A 22,466-nucleotide genomic window follows, 5' to 3' on the forward strand; every position below is an offset into this window, starting at 1 on the left:
GTAATCCAAATCACAAAGCACGGGCACCACATCCAGACGAAAAGTAAAAAAAGTTCCATTAAAGTTCGTAGAACATGTCAACGATGTTCCTAATCAATCCTTAGGGTGTTTTTATCATAAATATTCAATAAGTTTCAACCGGACAATACCGTTATTAGAAAGGAAAGGGAACGAACGTCGCACGCACCCCACAAACAACTCATGGCTTTCAGCTGAGCCACTTGCTTTGAGTGCTCTTATTCTCTCCCCTTCACAATAGAAGCCTGAAACAAACTTCTAAAGACTGTTGACATCTACTTAAGCCTTGGGAAGTGCAATTGACCCCACAGACACTGGATATTCGATAGGCATTCACTTGAAACTACAAACCTCAGAATTCCCACTTCCTGGTTGGATTTTTCTCAGTTTTCACCTGCCATATGAGTTCTGTTATACTCACAGACATTATTGTAACAGTTTTGGAAACTTGAGTGTTTTCTACCAAATCTACTAGTTATATGCATATTCTAGCTTCTGGGCCTGAGTAACAGTGTTTCTCTGGGCACACTTTTCATCCAAACCCCAATGCTGCCCCCTATCCATGGACTAAACGTGCAAACAAAAAGGAGGTATTTGGATATAAAGATGAACTTTATCGAACAAAACGAACATTTATTGTCTAACATGGAGACCTGGGAGTGCCATCAGATGAAGATCATCAAAGGTAAGTGATTAATTTTAACGCTATTTCTGACTTTTGTGACACCTCTCCTTGGCTGGAAAATGGCTGTATGATTTTCTGTGGCTAGGCGCTGACCTAACATAATCGCATGGTGTGCTTTCGCCATAAAGCCTTTTTGAAATCGAACACAGCGCCTGGATTAACAAGAGGTTTATCTTTAATCCTATGTATAACACTTGTGTCTTTCATCAATATTTATGATATGTATTTCTGTAATTTATGTGGCTCTGCAATTTCACCGGATGTTTGTTTGAGACAATGCATTTCTGAACATAACACGCCAATTTCAAATGAGGTTTTTGGACATAAAGATTAACTTTATTGAACAAAACAAACATTTATTGTGTAACATGGAGTCATGGGAGTGCCACCAGATGAAGATCATCAAAGGTTAGTGATTAATTTTAACGCTATTTCTGACTTGTGACACACCTCCTTGGCTGGAAAATGTATGTATGGTTTTGTGGCTAGGCGCTGTCCTAACATAATCGCATGGTGTGCTTTCGCCGTAAAGCCTTTTTGAAATCGGACACTGTGGTTGGATTAACAAGAAGTTTATCTTTTAAAATGGTGTATAATACTTGTATGTTTTGAGGAGTTTTAATTATGAGATTTCTGTCAGGTGTTCCGCTAGCAGAACCCCCTTCCCAGAAATTTAAGCAGGTACAGCCTCAGTGTTCACAGTGCCAGAAGTTGCACATCATTTTCACCTAGTTCAGGTTTGTGCTCAGCAGTGCTGAAATTTGCTCAGTGATGAAAAACATTAGAGGGAACATTGCTTGTAGCTRCTTTTAGCAACGCTAGTATTKACAGCGCMTTCAGAAAGTATTCATACCCCTTGACTTAWCCCACATTTTGTTGTTACAGCCTGAATTCAAAATAGATTAAACATTTTGTTTATATAAGGTCCCACAGTTGACAGTGCATGTCAAAGCCAAAACCAAGCCATGAGGTCGAATGAATTGTCCGTAGAGACAGGATTATGTAGAGGCACAGATCTTGAGAAGGGTACCAAAACATTTTTGCAGCATTGAAGGCCCCCAAAAACACAGTGGCCTCCATTTTTAAATGGAAAAAGTTGGCACCGTACACAACCCAAGGACATACCAAACACAGAACAGGCTTGGAGCAGAACAGGGTCAGCCTTGCCCTTGAAGCAGTTAGGTGGCAAAGTGCCTTACTCATGGCCACCAAGGCAGTAGGGGGATGGAGCCTGACGGGCAGTAGGGGGATGGAGCCTGACGGGCATAGGGTGAGCCATAGGAGCAGTTAGGGGATGGAGCCTGCACGGCCAAGTAGGGGATGGAGCCTGACGGGCAGAGAGAGAAAAATAGGGATTAGAGCCTGAACGGGGCAGATAGGGGGCTCACAAAGCCATGGAAGCAGGGAGTGCTAGTTAAGGGTGGAGAGTGAAGCGTAGCATCTTAGACGGACCAAGTGATATACGGCCGTGATGATGAGCCCTCGCAGGCGACGCGGGCAGGACTAAGCCGGAAGATGGAGGAGAGTAGAGTGTTCCGTTATAGCTATAGAGATGAACCCGTAGGCGATCACGCTAAGCGAGCGGACATCTCCAAGATGAGGCGCTAGGGAACCGGAGCCAAGTAGGGGGCCGTAGGGGGAGTTAGAATAATCGAGAAATTCAGCACTGTAATAAGGTGAGCGTCCATCCTCAACTAACACAAGGAAGCCCGACACCAGTTAGGCGACGCGGATCTTCCCTCTCTCACACCCAAGCCAGGTGCCGCTAGTCTGTTTACCTCCAGAGCTCCTTCCCTGCACATCTGTGATCCCGATCATCTTGAGAGGCAGCAGGGCTGCTGATTCGAGCATCATTGGACAGCCTTCCACCCACCATCTCACTGAAGAACTCCCTTCTGACCATGGTGTTGAAAATATGGCTGGGGATGGAGCCTGAACCAGGGCAGTGGGGGATGGAGCCTGAAACCAGGGCAGTAGGGGATAGAGCCTGAAACCAGGGCAGTAGGGATGAGGCCTGAAACCAGGGCAGTAGGGGGATAGAGAGCCTAGAAACCAGGGCAGTGGGGGATGGAGCCGAAACCAGGGCAGTAGGGGATAGAGACGGAAACCAGGGCAGGTAGGAGGATAGAGCGGAAACCAGGGCAGTAGGGGATAGAGACGGAAACCAGGGCAGTAGGGGATAGAGACGGAAACCAGGGCAGTAGGGGGATAGAGACGGAAACCAGGGCAGTAGGGATAGAGAGCTGAAACCAGGGCCAGTAGAGAGGGTGAGCGCCTGAACCAAGGCAGTAGGGAGGTGAGCGCCTGAAAAAAAAAGTTGTCTGCTCTTTCGATTGGTTTGTAATGTTCAAACGCATATTTACATGTGTAACACATCAACCATGTGTTCTTTAATCTAAGTCAACACTAATAGTGCACCGTTAGTAGTAGTCGTGGTGCTCATTTTAATTACATGAGTAATTGAATTAAAATAATTACAACACAAATAGAATGGCTAGAGTGAGTCACCATGAATTGATTTGTTCGTGCGGCCGGGTCAGACTGCTCGTCTACAACATAGTAAACTTCCAGTATCGTGTGACTGCTTCCGTTGTCTTCTCCCCCTGCTGCACGACCACCACTGACATCAATCAGTGTTTATGGCCGTGTTGCTGAAGCTGAAACATAATTACAGCCAAACTCCGAACACCGTAACACAAGGCAGAGGCTGTGTCAATGGTTATCAATATTTACTAAAGGGAGTACGACCGCAATTGATTTGATTGTGCAGAGCCGGGCTCACCTCTGTCTCCTAGAGATGAACGTACTTTGGTGCGAAAAGTGCAAATCAATCCCAGACAACACAGCAAAGGCAGTATGGGAAGATTCTGGAGGAACGGGTACAAAAGTATGTATTTCCACAGTAAAACGAGTCCTATATCGACATAAACCTTAAAGGCCCGCTCAGCAAGGAAGAAGCCACTGCTCCAAAACGGCCATTAAAAAGCCAGACTACGTTTGCAACTCACATGGGACAAAGGTTACTTATGCAGAAATTGTCTGAAATGTCTCTGGATTAAATGAACAAAAAGAACTGTTTGGCCATAAATGACCATCGTTATGTTTAGAGGAAAAAGGGGATGCTTGCAAGCTGAAGAACACCATCCCTCGTGAAGCACGGGGGTGGCTGCACCATGTTGTGGGGGTGCTTTGCTGCAGGAGGACTGGTGCACTTCACAAAATAGATGGCATTGTGAGGAAGAAAAATTATGTGGTATATATTGAAGCAACATCTCAAGACATCAGTCAGGAAGTTAAAGCTTGGTTGCAAATGGGTCTCCAAATGGGCAATGACCCTAAGCATACTTCTAAAGTTGTGGCAAAATGGCTTAAGGACAACAAAAGTCAAGGTATTGGAGTGGCTATCTCAACGCCCTGACCTCTATCCCAATAGAATATTTGTGGGCAGAACTGAAAAAGTGTGTGCGAGCAAGGAGGCCTACAAACCTGACTCAGTTACATCAGCTCTGTCAGGAGGAATGGGCCAAAATTCACCCAACTTATTGTGGGAAGCTTGTGGAAGGCTACCCGAAACGTTTGACCCAAGTTAAACAATTTAAAGGCAATGCTACCAAATACTAATTGAGTGTATGTAAACTTCTGACCCACTGGGAATGTGATGAAAGAAATAAAAGCTGAAATAAATCACTCTCTACTATTATTCTGACATTTCACATTCTTAGGATCACCACTTTATTTTAACTGACCTAACACAGGGAATTTTTACTAGGATTAAATGTCAGTAATTGTGAAACTGAGTTTTTAAATGTATTTGGCTAAGGTGTATGTAAACTTCAGACTGTATAAATCACAAGAAAAACATGTTTTTTTTAATCCACTGGACCTGTAACTGACTTGGCATTCTATAGCAATGAATGATTATGGGAGGTTGTAGTAGTCTAGCATTCTCACTTAACATTAACCTGTAGTCAGAAATAATCTTGAAACAAACTCAGAATCTCCTGTTAGTCTGTCCTCACCGCTCTGTGATACTAGGATTGTTGGAGATTAGAAATGTTTCCCCTGTGTCTTCTCCACCCAGTGGTTCTAGACTCCCAGGAGGCCACGGTTCTCTACCTGCCATACCTCATCACCATCGACGACATCATCACCCAGATCGCCAAGGCCGGCTTCAAGGCCAAGCCCAAGTCCAAGTCCYGCCCCCTGCAGCTGTCCGTCAGCGAGATGGTACGGTTGCTAAGCGCTGCCTCATTACCCACAGCGCCGGTGGATACTTCCACCAAGGATTCTGAGGCGTCCACAGACTCGGCCCAGACTACCCTCAGGGTGACGGGCATGCACTGCCGCTCCTGTGTGGTAAACATCCAGGATAACATCTCCAAGATGGCTGGGGTGACCTCCATAGAGGTATTGTTGGAGAGAGAGAGTGCCTCCATCCACTACAACCCAGGGAGGGTGACTGTGTCTGGGCTACAGCAAGCCATCGAGGCCCTGCCACCAGGGACGTTTAAAACCCAACCCTGGAGCGCTAGCTCTGGAGGTGTTAGCCCTACATCCACCACACCTATACCTTCACCACCACCACCACCGTCGTCACAGGCCGGCCTCTCYTCCACCCAGCCCTGCTACGGCCAGCCTCTGACGGCCACGGCCGGCCTCTCCTCCACCCAGCCCTGCTACAGCCAGCCTCTGACGGCCACGGCCGGCCTCTCCTCCACCCAGCCCTGCTACGGCCAGCCTCTGACGGCCACGGCCCTAATCCATATAGAGGGAATGACCTGTGGGTCCTGTGTTCAGTCCATCGAGGGGATGCTGTCTCAGAGGAAGGGGTTGCGGTCAGCCAAGGTGTCTCTGGCCAATCACAGAGGGGTGTTTGAGTACGACCCTCTCCTCACCCAACCAGAAGAGCTCAGGGAGGCCATAGAGGACATGGGATTTGATGCCTTCCTGCCTGGTGAGTTGATGGGCGGATTGTATTCTTTTATCCTCAACTAGGGTTTCAAATTTCAGTAAACATTCCATATGTTCCCAGGTTTTTCAGAGATYCTGGTTGGAGGATTCCCTCCTGATTCTAGGAATCCTACAACAGGAATTTCTGTCTTCGGTGAAGTTTCCGGAGTTTAGTAACACAACCCCTAATAATATCTCTAGCTGTGAAGGGAACAAATGAATGTCTCTGTTTGTAATAATATCTCTAGCTGTGAAGCGAAACAAATGAATCTCTCTGTTTGTAATATCTCTGTTTGTAACTCATGGAAACTTTCCAGAACAGTAGCTGGAGAACAGCCATAGAAAGCAGAATGAGAAATTGAAATGGTTATGAAACTCATTGTTGCTATGTTGTCCTTTTAGAAACCAACTCCCTGTTGACCGTCCCAGTTATCAGTCCCCCCTCGTCCTGCTCCCTGTCCCCTGAGCTGGACGCAGCACAGGGTGTTAAGGAGCCCCCGGACACCCTCGCTAAATGCTTCATCCAGATTGGTGGAATGACCTGTGCGTCCTGTGTGGCCAACATCGAGAGGAACCTGAGGAATAAACACGGTGAGAGGAGATGTGAGAATCAGGGTTATGTTCATTAGGGCATGATGTTTTTTGCAAATATTTTACTCCCTGTTTCAGTCTGTTTTATTTGGTAATAAACACAACTTGGTACTAACTACTGATGGGAACTATGGTGTAGTTGTATTAGGGACACTCGTTCTTTACAGTAGCTATCTGTCTTTCTGGGACAAACGTGTCATAAACAGTTGTAAACTGTGTCACTTTAAGATTTACGATGGCTGTTTTTAAGTAACATACTGTAGGAGGAATGTGGAACGTATTTAGGATGTTATGAAGACTTTGTACTTTTACCTGGTCATGAAACCCCTGGCATTTTTTAAAGGCATTTATCACTTGTATATATTAACTGTTGTCTCCACTGAGCATCAAACTCATGTATCAGATTGGTAGGAAGGTGAATAAAATGTTCCATTTGTCTAACATTGTCCTGCGTTGTTCTGTGCAGGTATCTACTCTGTGCTGGTGGCCCTGATGGCTAGTAAGGCTGAGGTCCGTTATAACCCTGAGGTGATGGACCCTCTGAAGATAGCAGAGTATGTCAGAGAGTTGGGCTTCACTGCTTCTGTCATGGAGAACTATGAGGGTTCTGATGGAAGCCTGGAATTGTGGTGAGTGTTCTGATTCTAATCAACACACCATAATGGTGTCAGTCTTCTGTTGGTGTTCTGATTCTCATCAACACACCATAATGGTGTCATCTTCTGTATGGTGTTCTGATTCTAATCAACACACCATAATGGTGAGGTCTTCTGTTTTGGTGTTCTGTATCTAATTCAAACCACATAATGGTGTCATCTTCTGTATGGTGTTCTGGATTCTAATCACACACCATAATGTGTGATCTTTCTTTGGTGTTCTGGAGTGAATCTCACAATCATGACGTTATAAGGCTGGTGATATTTCCACTGGCATAAGCACTGCTTCTGTTAACTATTCCATAATCAAAGATCTCTTTATGTCTACAAAACCATCCTAACTGGTCCTCGTCAAATCTAATTGTATTGGTCGCACACTTTTTATTTATTTTTTATTTTATTTTAACTAGGCAAGTCAGTTAAGAACAATCTTAATTTGCATAGATGGCCAAACCGGACGAGGCTGGGCCAATTGTGCGCACCCTATGGGATCGCAATCACTGCCGGTTGTGATACAGCCTGATACAGCCTGGAAGCACTGAGATGACCAGTGCATCAGGACGCGCTGACATCAAGGGGTCTGTAGTGACGCATGTAGCACTGAGATGCAGTGCCTCAGACCGCTGAATCGCTTAGCACGTAGCGTCCTGAGCCGCTAAGGTCTATGACGCCTGTAGCACTGAGATGCAGTGCCTCAGACCGCTGAATCAGGGTCTGTAGTGACGCCTGTAGCACTGAGATGCAGTGCCTCAGACCGCTGCGACACTCTTTAGCCCTGTTTACACATATTTAGCGAAATGCTTGTTTTTCTTGGCTCCAACAGTGCATCTAATAATTCACAACAATACACACAAACCTAAAAGTAAAATAATGGAATTAAGAAATATATAAATATTAGTATGAGCAATGTCAGAGTAGCATTGACTAAAATACTGTAGAATAGAATACGATATATACATATGAAATGGGTAAAGCAGTATGTAAACATTATTAAAGTGGCCAGTGATTCCATGTATATAGGGCAGCAGCCTGTAAGGTGCAGGGCTGTGTTTTCCTCTAAACTGTGTATTAACAGTACATTCTCCTCTCCGCCTCTCTCCAGGTCAGGGGAATGACGTGTGCCTCCTGCGTTCACAAAATAGAGTCCAGCCTGATGAAAGAGAACGGTATCGTCCACACCTCTGTTGCCCTGGYAACCAACAAAGCCCACATCAAGTACGACCCGGAGGTGACGGGACCGAGAGACGTCATCAAACTCATAGAGGTACTTCATTTTGTTTTTCAATCATTAATTTATTTGTTTGTCCATTCGTTTGCCCATTCGTTTGTTCATCCAACATCCTCTCCTCTGCCCCAGGTTGTTGCTTTAAATGACAATGGGATATCAGTTTGCCTAGTCAGATTTGTTCATTCATTTTGTCTGTTTATCAGAACCTGGGTTTCGAGGCATCTCTGGTGAAGAGGGATCGCACAGGCAGTCACCTGGACCACAGCAGAGAGATCACACAGTAATGGAAGGGAATGGGAGGTGTGGGATAATGGGCTGTTTGGGATTTTACTCACTGGTTATTTAGACATCTCTTCTCTTTTTTCTTCATCTCTTCTCCTCTTCATCTCTTCTCCTCTTCATCTCTTCTATTTTTTCTTAATCTCTTCTCCTCTTCATCTCCTCTTCTCTTAACACATATGGACCCAGAACATAATGGAGCATCTGACCAATTACACAATACTTTAGTTCTGGGTTAACCGAGATGACTCTTTATCTCTGTCTGTGTCTGACTTACTGTCTGTCTCTGTCTGTCTGTTTCCATTTCCCTACCTCTCTCTTCTCCCAGATGGAGGAAGTCGTTCCTGGTCAGCCTGTTCTTCTGTTACTCATCTGCCTCCATTTCCGTACCACCTCCTCTCTCTCTCTTCTCCCAGATGGAGGAAGTCGTTCCTGGTCAGCCTGTTCTTCTGTTACTCGTCTGCCTCCATGTCCGTACCACCWCCTCTCTCTCTCTTCTCCCAGATGGAGGAAGTCGTTCCTGGTCAGCCTGATCTTCTGCGTCCCAGTCATGGGGATGATGATCTACATGATCATAGTAGACCACCAGATCAGCACGTCTCACCAGCACAACGCCACCACACAGGACCGGGAACACTACCACTCCACCATGTTCCTGGAAAGACAGCTGCTCCCAGGCCTCTCCATCATGAACCTGATCTCATTCMTCTTCTGTGTCCCTGTACAGGTAGGAGAGAAAGACTGAGAGGGAGAGAGAAATAGACAGAGGGAAGGCGATGTAGAGGGAGAGAAACACTATACTGTATATACAAAAGTAAGTGGACACACCTTCAAATTAGTGGATTCGGCGATTTCATCCACACCCATTGCTGACAGTTGTATAAAATCGAGCACACAGCCATGCAATCTCCATAGACAAACATTGGCAGTAGAATGGCCTTACTGAAGAGCTCAGTGACTTTCAATGTGGCACCGTCATAGGATGCCACCTTTCCAACAAGGCAGTTCATCAAATGTATGCCCTGCTAGAGCTGCCCYGRTSARCTRKARSTGATGTTATTGTGAAGTGGAAACATCTAGGAGCAACAACTTGTTTGTCGAGATCATTGTGGAAACACTTGACTGGCCTGCAAGGAGCCCTGACCTCAACCCCATCGAACACTTTTGGGATGAATTGGAATGCCGACTGCGAGCCAGGCCTAATCGCCCATCCTCAGTGCCTGACCTCACTAATGCTCTTGTGGCTGAATGGAGACAAGTCCCTGCAGCAACGTTCCAACTAGAGGTCGGCCGATAACCGATAATTGGAGGACCAAAAAAAGCCGATACCAATTAATCGGACTATTTCATCACATTCCCAGTGGGTCAGAAGGTAACATACACTCAATTAGTATTTGGTAGCGTTGCCGTTAAATTGTTTAACTTGGGTCAAACGTTTCGGGTAGCCTTCCACAAGCTTCCCACAATAAGTTGGGTGAATTTTGGCCCATTCCTCCTGACAGAGCTGGTGTAACTGAGTCAGGTTTGTAGGCCTCCTTGCTCGCACACACTTTTTCAGTTCTGCCCACAAATGTTCTATAGGATTGAGGTCAGGGCTTTGTGATGGCCACTCCAATACCTTGACTTTGTTGTCCTTAAGCCATTTTGCCACAACTTTAGAAGTATGCTTGAGGTCATTGTTCATTTGGAAGACCCATTTGCGACCAAGCTTTAACTTCCTGACTGATGTCTTGAGATGTTGCTTCAATATATCCACATCATTTTCCATCATGATGCCATCTATTTTGTGAAGTGCACCAGTCCCTCCTGCAGCAAAGCACCCCCACAACATGATGCTGCCACCCCCGTGCTTCATGGTTGGGATGGTGTTCTTCGGCTTGCAAGCCTCCCCCGTTTTCCTTCAAACATTACGATGGTCATTATGGCCAAACAGTTCTATTTTTGTTTCATCAGACCAGAGGACATTTCTCCAAAAATCTAATCAAATCAAAGTTTATTTGTCACGCCGAATACAACAGGTGTAGACCTTACAGTGAAATGCTTACTTACAGGCTCTAACCAATAGTGCAAAAAAGGTATTAGGTGAACAATAGGTAAGTAAAGCATTAAAAACAACAGTATAAAAGACAGTGAAAAATAACAGTAGAGAGGCTATATACAGTAGAGAGGCTATATACAGTAGAGAGGCTATATACAGTAGAGAGGCTATATACAGTAGTGAGGCTATATACAGTAGTGAGGCTATATACAGTAGCGAGGCTACATACAGACACCAGTTAGTCAGGCTGATTGAGGTAGTATGTACATGTAGATATGGTTAAAGTGACTATGCATATATGATGAACAGAGAGTAGCAGTAGCGTAAAAGAGGGGTTGGTGGGTGGTGGGTGGCAGGAGACAATGCAGATAGCCCGGTTAGCCAATGTGCGGGAGCACTGGTTGGTCGGGCCAATTGAGGTAGTATGTACATATGTACATGAATGTATAGTTAAAGTGAATATGCATATATAATAAACCGAGAGTAGTAGCAGCAGCGTAAAAGAGGGGTTGGGGGGGACACAATGCAAATAGTCCGGGTAACCAATCAGGAGTCTTATGGCTTGGGGGTAAAAACTGTTGAGAAGCCTTTTTGTCCTAGACTTGGCACTCCGGTACCGCTTGCCATGCGGTAGTAGAGAGAACAGTCTATGACTGGGGTGGCTGGGTTCTTTGACAATTTTTAGGGCCTTCCTCTGACACCGCCTGGTGTAGAGGTCCTGGATGGCAGGCAGCTTAGCCCCAGTGATGTCCTGGGCCGTACGCACTACCCTCTGTAGTGCCTTGCGGTCAGAGGCCGAGCAATTGCCRTACCAGGCAGTGATGCAACCAGTCAGGATGCTCTCGATGTTGCAGCTGTAGAACCTTTTGAGGATCTCAGGACCCATGCCAAATCATGCCCTCTTCACGACTGTCTTGGTGTGTTTGGACCATTCTAGTTTGTTGGTGATGTGAACGCCAGGTCTCTGACCACCTCCCTATAGGCTGTCTTGTCGTTGATCAGGCCTACCACTGTTGTGTCTCCATGTGCAGTTGACTTGACTCCAATTGACTCAAATTATGTCAATTAGCCTATCAGAAGCATCTAAAGCCATGACATAATTTTCTGTATTTTTCCAAGCTGTTTAAAGGCACAGTCAACTTAGTGTATGTAAACTTCTGACCCACTGGATTTGTGATACAGTGAAATAATCTGTCTGTAAACAATTGTTGGAAAAATGACTTGTCTCATGCACAAAGTAGATGTCCTAACTGACGTGCCAAAACTATGGTTTGTTCACAAGAAATGTGTGGAATTGTTGAAACACTTAGGTTGGAGTCATTAAAACTAGTTTATGTAAACTTCCGACTTCAACTGTAAGTATATGGATGAGCGATGGCCGAGCGGCATAGACAAGAGATGGTATAAAATACAGTATATACACGTGATGAGTAACGTAAGATATGTAAACATTATTAAAGTGGCATTGTTTAAAGTGACAAGTGATACATTTATTACATCCAATTTTTAATTATTAAAGTGGCTAGAGATTTGGGTCAGTATGTTGGCACCAGCCACTCAATGTTAGTGATGGCTGTTTAACAGTCTGATGGCCTTGAGATAGAAGCTGTTTTTCAGTCTCTCAGTCCCTGCTTTGATGCACCTGTACTGACTTCGCCTTCTGGATGATAGCGGGGTGAACAGGCAGTGGGTCGGGTGGTTGTTGTCCTTGATGATCTTTTTGGCCTTCCTGTGACATCGAGTGCTGTAGGTGTCATGGACCCCCGGTGATGCGTTGTGCAGACCTCACTACCCTCTGGAGAGCCTTGCGGTTGAGGGCGGTGCAGTTGCCGTACCATGCTGTGATACAGCCCGACAGGATGCTCTCGATTGTGCATCTGTAAAAGTGTGTCAAGGTTTTGGGTAACAAGCCAAATGTCTTCAGCCTCCTCTGAGGTTGAAGAGGCACTGTTGCGCTTTCTTCACCACACTGTCTGTATGTGTGGACCATTTCAGTTTGTCTGTGATGTGTACGACCAGGAACTTAACCTTCCACCTTCTCCACTGCTGTCCCTTCGATGTGGATAGGGGGGGGGGGGGGGGGGGGGGGGGGGGGGGCGGAGGGGGCGGGGGGGGGGGGGGGGGGGGGGGGGGGGGGGGGGGGGGGGGGGGGGGGGGGGGGGGGGGGGGGGGGGGGGGGGGTGGGGGGGAAGGGGGGGGGGGGGCTCCTCCTGCTGTTTCCTGAAGTCCATGATCATCTCCTTTGTTTTGTTGACATTGAGTGAGAGGTTGTTTTCCCAACAACACACTCCGAGTGCCCTCACCTCCTCCCTGTAGGCTGTCTCGTCATTGTTGGTAATCAAGCCCACTACTGTTGTGTCGTCTGCAAACTTGATGATTCAGTTGGAGGCGTGCATGGCCACGCAGTCATGGATGAACAGGGAGTACAAGAGAGGGCTGAGTACACACCCCAGTGTTGAGGATCAGCGAAGTGGAGATGTTGTTTCCTGCCTCCACCACCTAGGGGCGGCCCGTCAGAAAGTCCAGGACCCAGTTGCACAGAGCGGGGTTGAGACCCAGGGCCTCCAGCTTGATGATGAGCTTGGAGGGTACTATGGTGTTGAATGCTGAGCTAGAGTCAATGAACAGCATTCTTACTAGAGGTCGACCGTTTATGATTTTTCAACGCCGATACCGATTATCGGAGGTCCAAAAAAAGCCAATACCGATTAATCGGCCGATTTAATAAAAATAAAGTATTTGTAATAATGACAATTACAACAATACTGAATGAACACTTATTTTAACTTAACATAATACATCAATAAAATCAATTTAGCCTCAAATAAATAATGAAACATGTTCAATTTGGTTTAAATAATGCAAAAACAAAGTGTTGGAGAAGAAAGTAAAAGTGCAATATGTGCCATGTAAGAAAGCTAACGTTTAAGTTCCTTGCTCAGAACATGAGAACATATGAAAGCTGGTGGTTCCTTTTAACATGAGTCTTCAATATTCCCAAGTAAGAAGTTTTAGGTTCTAGTTATTATAGGAATTATAGGACTATTTCTCTCTATACGATTTGTATTTCATATACCTTTGACTATTGGATGTTCTTATAGGCACTTTAGTATTGCCAGTGTAACAGTATAGCTTCCGTCCCTCCTCGCTCCTACCTGGGCTTGAACCAGGAACACATTGACAACAGCCACCCTCGAAGCAGCGTTACCCATGCAGAGCAAGGGGAACAACTACTCCAAGTCTCAGAGCGAGTGACGTTTGAAACGCTATTAGCGCGCACCCTGCTAACTAGCTAGCCATTTCACATCAGTAACACCAGCCTAATGCTTGAAGCATTGCGAAGAGCTGCTGGCAAAACACACAAATGTGCTGTTTGAATGAATGCTTACGAGCCTGCTGCTGCCTACCATCGCTCAGTCAGACTGCTCTATCAAATCATAGACTTAATTATAACATAATAACACACAGAAATACGAGCCTTAGGTCATTAATATGGTCGAATCCGGAAACTATCATCTCGAAAACAAAACGTTTATTCTTTCAGTGAAATACTGAACCGTTCCGTATTTTATCTAACGGGTCGCATCCATAAGTCTAAATATTGCTGTTACATTGCACAACCTTCAATGTTAAGTCATAATTACGTTAAAATTCTGGCAAATTAGTTCGCAACGAGCCAGGCGGCCCAAACTGCTGCATATACCCTGACTCTGTTGCAAGAGAAGTGACACGTTTTCCCTAGTTAAAAGAGAGGGAGGGAGAGAGAGACATATCGACTGACAGGGAGGGAGAGACATATCGACGGTTGAGTAGAGGGAGGGAGGGGGGACATATAGACTGACAGGGAGGGAGGGAGGAGGCGGAGGGAGAGATATCGACTGACAGGGAGAGAGAGACATATCGACTGACAGGGAGGGAGGAGAGGAGAAGACATATCGACTGACAGGAGAGGGAGGGAGAGGACATATCGACTAGTGAGAGGCGAGGGAGGGGAGGGAGGGAGGGAATAGACTGACAGGGAGGGAGAGACATATCGACTGAGTGAGAGGGAGGAGAGAGAGAGACATATCGACTGACAGGAGGGAGAGACATATCGATCTGACAGGGAGGGAGGAGAGAGACATATGGACTAACAGGGAGGGAGGCAGAAGACATATCGACTGAGCGAGAGGGAGGGGAGAACATATCGACTAACAGGGAGGGAGGAGAGAACATATCGACTGACAGGGAGGGGGGACGATATGGAGAGGAGGGAGAGACATATCGACTAACAGGGAGGAGGGGAGGAGAGCATATCGGACTGACAGGGAGAGGGAGAACATATGACTGACAGGAGGAGGGAGGACATATCGACTAACAGGGAGGAGGAGAGACATATCGACTAACAGGGAGGGAGGAGGGAAGACATATCGACTAACAGGGAGGGAGGGAGGAGAGACATATCGGACTAACAGGAGGGAGGCAGAGAGCATATCGACTAACAGGGAGGGAGGGAGAGACATATCGACTAACAGGGAGGGAGGGAGAGACAAGGTTATAGAACATTCAGATAGAAATATATTATGTAGAACAACAAGATTCTGTTGAATAGAATAGGTCACATCAGACTAAATAAGCCTGATTTTTAAAACAACACCCATCTTTCAAGTAACACAATACTTACTTAGATAATTATCACCATTTGTGACCCATGTGTGGAAGACATTTTCAAATGAAACCTGAAATGAATATTTTTCCTGCTCTAACATTCCTCTCATTAGTTTTATGGCGGGCGCTACTTCTACACCCATGCCTACAAGGCCCTGAAACACAAAACAACCAACATGGACGTGCTCATCATGCTGGCCACCTCCGTAGCCTTCACCTACTCCGTGGTCATCCTCATGGTCGCCATGATAGAGGGGGCAAAGGTCAACCCCATCACCTTCTTTGACACGCCCCCCCTGCTCTTTGTCTTCATCTCACTCGGGCGCTGGCTGGAGCAGATCGCCAAGGTACTGGACCTCTATATCTTCTAGAAGATATGCTTCTACGTCTTTATAGTAACATAACAGTTGTACTGGACCTATATATCTTCTAGAAGATATGCTTCTACGTCTTTATAGTAACATAACAGTTGTATTGGACCTCTATATCTTCTAGAAGATATGCTTCTACGTCTTTATAGTAACATAACAGTTGTAGCTATAAAGCATGGTGTTAGTTCTGTAGCTAGAGTACGTCTCTTTAATGCTAAGTTATCCGTCTGTGTCATAGCTAAAGTTTTCTTTAATATAGCTATTGCAGCCTGCTCTGTCTCTCTCCTCCAGAGTAAGACGTCAGAAGCTTTGTCCAAGCTGATGTCCCTCCAGGCCATCGCTGCCACAGTGGTCACTCTCAACATGGACATGTCTGTACTCAGGTACTTCACTGAAGATCTCCTGTTTCTAGACCTGGAATTGAATAGCCTGGGTGTTTCTGTTCTTAAACAAAACAGTTTCTGGCCCTGAGATTAGGAATTGGATAGCCTGGGTGTTTCTGCTCTTAAACAAAACAGTTTCTGGCCCTGAGATTAGGCTCTATCACTATGCCCGGTGCAGGAAACGTCATCGAGAGAAGCTACACTTGCGGTAGTCTGACAAGTAATATTGCATCATGAGATTAGCGATCCTTGGGGCTGAATTGGTGGATTACGCCCGGTCAAGAACGGCCTCGGTTGCTTAGCCGCACGGCGAGTCGAAAGTGTAACCTTAAAATTGGATGATTAACATACCAGAGAATTCGTGTTCGGCGCTTGGTAGAGGTAAACATTTTAAGAAACGCGTGCGCAGAAAATTGATGGCTGCTGAATGAAGATCGAAACACAGAGAACGTTCGCCCGTAATATTAGGTACTCTCTGTTCGAGGCGGGCCGAGTTCGGGCCGTCATGGCTCAATTCAGTCGAACTTGTATTCTGCTATGAAGTTGTAATATCATATCGTATGATTACTCCGGTGATCCAGAGCTGTATATGTTCGCTCCGTCAGTTCCACGTACTAGTTTAGAAGTCAGGGCGCCTATCCTAGTCAGCTTTTTAGGTGTAGCTGAGGAGTGAGCTATCGCGTGAGGAACTTCCTGGTAGCAGAGAATCCTGATTGGAGGACTAACGTATGAGGTATAACAGAAGTTCTGATAAACACGTCGAGCCACAACGTATCCAAAAACCATAATAAATGATTTTATTATCCGAAATATGGTAATTGATTAGTGATCGACTATGTCTGGTATGTCTCTGAATATGACTCTGAGGCAGTGGGGCTTCATATGTTTAATCCTGTAGCCGTCATCGCTACCGTCTCGTACACGTGCCAAGCTCATAGTGGCGGCTTCCCACCCCTAATGTGAGATCTGAGGACAGCCCGAGACTGGGATCACGCGTTGCTGCAGCGCCGCACCCGAGCTGCGCCCCTCGACCGAGACACATGACCGCTGAGCCAGTGGTCAAGACGTGGCATTCGGATGTCGTTCCAGAGGTTGCCTTGGCAGTCCCTTGAGGATCCCAGAGAGACAGGGCAGCGCGATACAACAGCACTGTGGATGCACGGCGCGAGAGGCGACCTCGACGCAGGCACGCGCTGAATGCCACAGCGTACTGCCTTATTGAGTCATGCTGATCATTGCTACGCGCGATACGTGAAGAGCTGACGGGGACAGAAGAACGTGAGACAAAGGAGCGACAAGATGCACTACAGAGAGACTGGGCTATACTACCATTTGCAATCAGTCTTAAGTGCTCTGTATGCAGTTATCTTTTTGAGACCTCTGCTAAATGCTCAAGTTGCTAACGTTGCTCTCTGATCTCGGCTCTTGAGTAATGCGCAGAGCCCGTCAAGACATAGGTATTGACCCTTACACCGAGGAAGCGTATCAGGTCGACATCTTACGGCGTCCATCAAGCAGATTTGCACCCTCTAAGGCCCTTTCCCCATACTTGCCGCTCACGATATGATCAGTGTGTAGACAGGAATGACTGTCTCGAGCAGAGACTTACTCGAGCACATGATGCGTCGTATGTGAAGTCTAGAACGCACCTTGGAAGCTACTTCGCCAGCCGTCCACTAAAAGATTGGGAACATTATTATATAGCCAAAAATACACCCTCTGCCTAAAAAGGTGCTTTACCAGTTAAATCATCTAGTATTAGCTAACTGCTCCCTAGAACCTATACTTCGCCTCCATCAGAGCTATCATCAGGGTGGGCAATCAGGATATACTTGTATCTCCACTATCAAGTTCGAGCTAACAAGAAGTCAAAACAAAGGCCATCATGAGGATCCAGAAGCCCCGATGGTCAGAGCGCGGTCTGCGAAACTGTGCAAGTGATGACGAGAATGCGGTAGGGGACCATGCACGCAGAGCTACATATCGATCGTACCCAGGCGAGGTAGCGGAAACATAATCGATTACTAGAATCAGGCCAGGAGGCCGACTGCTATCCGATTATAGGACAGTGTCATGGACTGACCTAAGCATGGGTCAGGGTATTGCAGGTAGGCTAGCGACCTATCATCGGAAGGCTGATGTCCGAGAGGAGGAGGTCCAGGAGAGAGAATAGTCGTTGACTAACAGCGAGAGCATGGAGCGATTGCCAGAATCCAGAGTGTATCCGCCACTATGATACGATGTATGGGTTAGGAGGCTCTAGTTCCCAGTGCATTGACTAATGATATTATATCATTGACTGGTCACCAGGATAACAATTGTGTTACGATTGTCTATCGGTCCGAAATATGCGTTCAGAGTACATGTCAGTGATTTTCCAGTTAACGTTAGCACGTTTCTAGCACATGTATGTGCTCGTGCCGGCTCAAGGGCATATGGTCGCAGGTGCATGTTACATGATTTTACGCACTGGATACGGGACAGGGAGAAGAGAGGACGCATCTCAGATATCCGTATTGCGAGCGAGTCACTGCGACAAATCATGATCCTTATGTACCAAATGCAAGCCTAACTCACTTAGATAAGCCACCAAGGTGTCAGCATCTTGGCGTACCCAACGAAGAAACATCCATAGTGTCGAAATACACTAACAGAAGATGAGATGTTAGAGCACGAATCGGTAGATTGAACATCCTATCTTGACCACCACGCAACAGCGCTCACCGAGCACAAATGGTCTGAGGCGCATTTCTCGCGAGATTATCTAGTTCCAATTAATAGCGGATCGTTTATCACTTGCATACGTAAAGAGACGTTAAGGCATCCGGTGTACGAAGAGCTGCCCTCTGAAGATCGGTCACTACGTGTCGAGTAGCACTCACGAAGTGGCAGAGTACGTTATCTCGATCTGGAGTTGCATTATTATGGCCAGTTAAATTCACTGATGCCATGAGCCTGGCTCCAAACTTCTCGTACGTAAACCTGACGGTTGGCCTCCAAAATATCGCTTGGCAAGAATCTTGCCATAATAGACCGTCCAGAGAAAAACACATAGAACACGTTTCTTTCATGTCGTTGAACTGAACAGGGGAGAGCATTAGCCAGGAACAAGGCAGAGACATGACCGTGTGTTGCCCAGAGCCACGAATCCCTTCCAATAGTCGCGAACATCGATGATCTCAGTTCTGTGTACAGTGGCAACTGAGCCATAAAGAGAACCGCCGGAGGTTCCAAAGGCGGAGCCCCAAAACCGTAAACTCAGGGTACATTCAAGACCAGCTGTACGTCAAGTGATAGTGTTATTTACACGCAGGTAGACACAAATTAAGCCCGCTCAGCAGGGAGTACACTTCTAACGCAAAGCTAAACAATCGATACGTCCAGAGAGAACGATTATTGTAGGAACATGCACGATCAGAATTTGCTGCTATGAGACCTGAGCCTCTACAACATAGGTAAGCATACACGTCTAGACAGAATGTGACGTTGACATTTAGAGCTTCATTACAGAGTTTGATGACCACACCCAGGTCACTTAAGACGACAGCTTCCACGAGAGCCAGACGCTCGAGCTACATTAACGTGTGACTACAGGAACTTCCCTTACAAGAAATAACATAGCATAACCAGCTACAGTCAGATGAGAACACAACAGTTTCTAACGTTGACCTTGAGGGAGCTATCCCACACCTATAACTACACCATCTCATTAGACGAGAACACTTAGCCAGAGCCCAACATACCCTAGCATCTTTCATAGAGAGTGAAGGAATCACTATCCACGAGTTTTCCCACATGAGTCTGAACATATAGTAGAATCCACGATTCGCTTCTAGATATACGATGGCGAGGTATCACCATGTATCCCAAGTCTCTCTAACACGATCCAGCGCGTTCACATATCAATCAAATATAGTAGCGTTGTCCTAGTGCTATAGTGCAGGTGCGAAAGGTAAGCCTTCAGACTTTATCATGCACATCATCTCCATCTGACCTCGCTCAGTAATACGGTATACAGGCGGGCTCTCGGTCTCTCGACACTGCTCAAGCATCGACACACTCCAGATTAAGAACTACCTCAACCAACGCTAGTGTACCTCGATCGACTGCGGCGTCGGTATGCCCCTCATCGATGCTGCGATCATGCTTCAGGCTCCTGTACACATTCCGATGGTCATATGCTATCCAGCGCATACAGTCCTCGTATACTCCGATCGCGTCACAAATGCGATCCTGCTCCCAGCGATGATAGGAGTCGGGCACAAATGGTCAACCCTCATCTTACATCCTATACTGCTTTTGACCCACATGCCCACGCCCTGGAGCTTACACTTAGTTATCTCCGGTCAGACTCTAGGCCGCATACTATCCTAGTTCACAACTAGAAGACCCTCTGAGCCCCATATACGCCTCTGGAGTCCTTCTTGACTGCCTCACTACCGTCGATCATCGGTAAGAGTTCGAGTGGATAGTATCTGGCACTATATGAATCCCACCCGACGAGAGCTGGTAGGTAACTAGGAAGCCCCGCCTCCAAGGGCCAAGTCAGCTCCTGTCTGCACGAATTCAATTAGTGTGCTAGTATCCAACACGGGGTCTAAGAACCTGGTACGTCCATAGTAAATCTTCTAGAAGCATTGCAAACTTTTCGTACATCCTCTTAAGATCGCCGTAACATAACAGTTACTGGACCTTAAATCATATCTAAGTCTCACATAGAAATCCAACGAGGGCTGTCTATCGTGCTCGGGTTATAGATTTCGTAGGCACAACTCTGCCATAAATCAGGTTCGTATCGGACCTCTTATACTACTGGTCTTAGATTAATAGTGATCATAACATAATGATTTAAACCTAGTGTCAAAAGAACCGTTACAGAAGAGAGCGACTTCATGCTCTAGAAGTTAAGCATGACTCTGCAATAACGCCATTGCTTCTGCCCATAAAGCTTTGCCCCTCATTAACTGCTCCAATTCACCTCCAACATCATCATCACAATGCGTCGAACGGGTTACAAACCTACTACAAGTAAAAATTACTAGCGCATTCGATCCCGATCTTTGAAAATGACAGCATGACTAACCTTAGAGCCAGTTTCATGCAACCATAGGCGCTTCTAAAGTCTTTGCACAGAGAACCTATTAAATAGTACAAATATTGCCCGGTTCTCTGGAGCTAATATTGAGCGTACTCTTATAGATGTGCGATAAGTTACGTATTCATGTGTACACACAAACGATTTCTCCTAATGTATACCAATATAGCTATCCCTCCTGTCATACTGATCTGTCACTCATCACTTCAGCCAGAAGCACATGACAGCTATGCAAGAAAGCTCCAACCTCCCAAAAGAGCTCAGTTACCCAAGCAACCCGAGGCCAGTATGGAGGCTAATCTACTCTCGTATACCCGATTCCTCCAAGGCGTCCATGCCTCACCAAGGTGCCTATGACACTAAGATGGTACAACATATGACTACACACCACCCCTGAATGTATACAAAGCGATACCGAGAGCGTATCTCTGTATCCCTCGTGTTTATCTTATCACATGCAAGCTTCACGAGATATTGAACTCCCACATCAGGCACTCCCATGAGGACCCTAGATGCCCTGATGTGCTCCAATAAGTACCTCCGAATCTTCTAAAGCGCGTGGTTCAATGCTCACGTCCGCGTGTGCGATCTGACAATGTAGCAACCATCTCTAATATAGTTACAAAGGTTTCTGGTGGTACGCTGCGTACATCTCACCTCACGTGGGACTAATCGAGATATACAGGAAATTCTGGCATAGGCCCATCATGGGATGTGTTGTCTCTCGACATGCTCTACAGAACAGCATTTACAGCTAAGACTCTGCTACCAATGACAGTGTATGGCTGGCGCCAACGCGTTTATCTGTACCCGGAGTAATATCAACGGGGTGCGAGTACTGGGGGACTATTGGATGCAAGGATATTTGTGAAGGAGGTGGCTAAATACTGGTAGTACTCGTGGCAAAGGTACAGTCGAGGTTACCATTTCCAACGTGCTGCTGTGAAATGTGACGAAGTCCAGACCTGTGAGCCAGAGGTAAGGAGTTAAGTTTACTCTGCCCTATCTCTTACAAGACGGCTACCATAACAGCGTGCGAGGCTTCTGTGTCCTTCATGAGAGGAATAGCTAGGATTGGATAGCCGGTGGTTTCTGCTCTTAACAAAAACCGTTTCTGGGACTTCCCTGAGATTAGGCGGCGATCCTTGAGGCAATTATGCAGCCACGTCTGATCTTATGAGATCCATACTAAGGAGTAGGTAGTTGACTCGATGAACTCTCTAAAAATCCCAAAAACAATCAAGTGCCTTATGATCGGCTTTCCGTCCACTGAAGAATTACGTGGTGCAAGCCACTGGCGACACATATGGGAGACGTAACCTTTGGCGTGCTTCTACTGCGCGAGTCTCTAAACTACAAGACAACGCTTAGTCTCGCGCTCTGAGCGATAGTAGGACGGAAGTAGCTCCGGTGTTTTTCTGGCTCTTTACTGAACAAAACCACTGCTGCCTTAGAGATTATAGGAGGAATTGGATAGTCCTGAGCGTAGCAGTCGCTTGCTGCTTCACTTAGAACCATGCAGAAC

The 22,466-nt window shown here is 46.3% G+C and overlaps 1 protein-coding gene across 1 annotated transcript in view; it reads left to right on the forward strand.

Moving 5' to 3' along the window:
* LOC112073188 (copper-transporting ATPase 1-like) overlaps positions 1 to 22,466 on the forward strand; it is a 42,162-nt gene that overhangs the window by 8,149 nt on the left and 11,547 nt on the right. Inside the window, 8 exon segments of the mRNA XM_070440065.1 lie at positions 4,785 to 5,657; positions 6,056 to 6,244; positions 6,711 to 6,873; positions 8,008 to 8,164; positions 8,332 to 8,408; positions 8,912 to 9,134; positions 15,206 to 15,439; positions 15,755 to 15,846. Coding sequence (XP_070296166.1) covers positions 4,785 to 5,657; positions 6,056 to 6,244; positions 6,711 to 6,873; positions 8,008 to 8,164; positions 8,332 to 8,408; positions 8,912 to 9,134; positions 15,206 to 15,439; positions 15,755 to 15,846 — 2,008 coding nt within the window.

This window comes from Salvelinus sp. IW2-2015, unplaced genomic scaffold (genome assembly GCF_002910315.2).
Source record: "Salvelinus sp. IW2-2015 unplaced genomic scaffold, ASM291031v2 Un_scaffold2182, whole genome shotgun sequence".
NCBI classification, from domain to species: Eukaryota; Metazoa; Chordata; class Actinopteri; order Salmoniformes; family Salmonidae; genus Salvelinus; species Salvelinus sp. IW2-2015.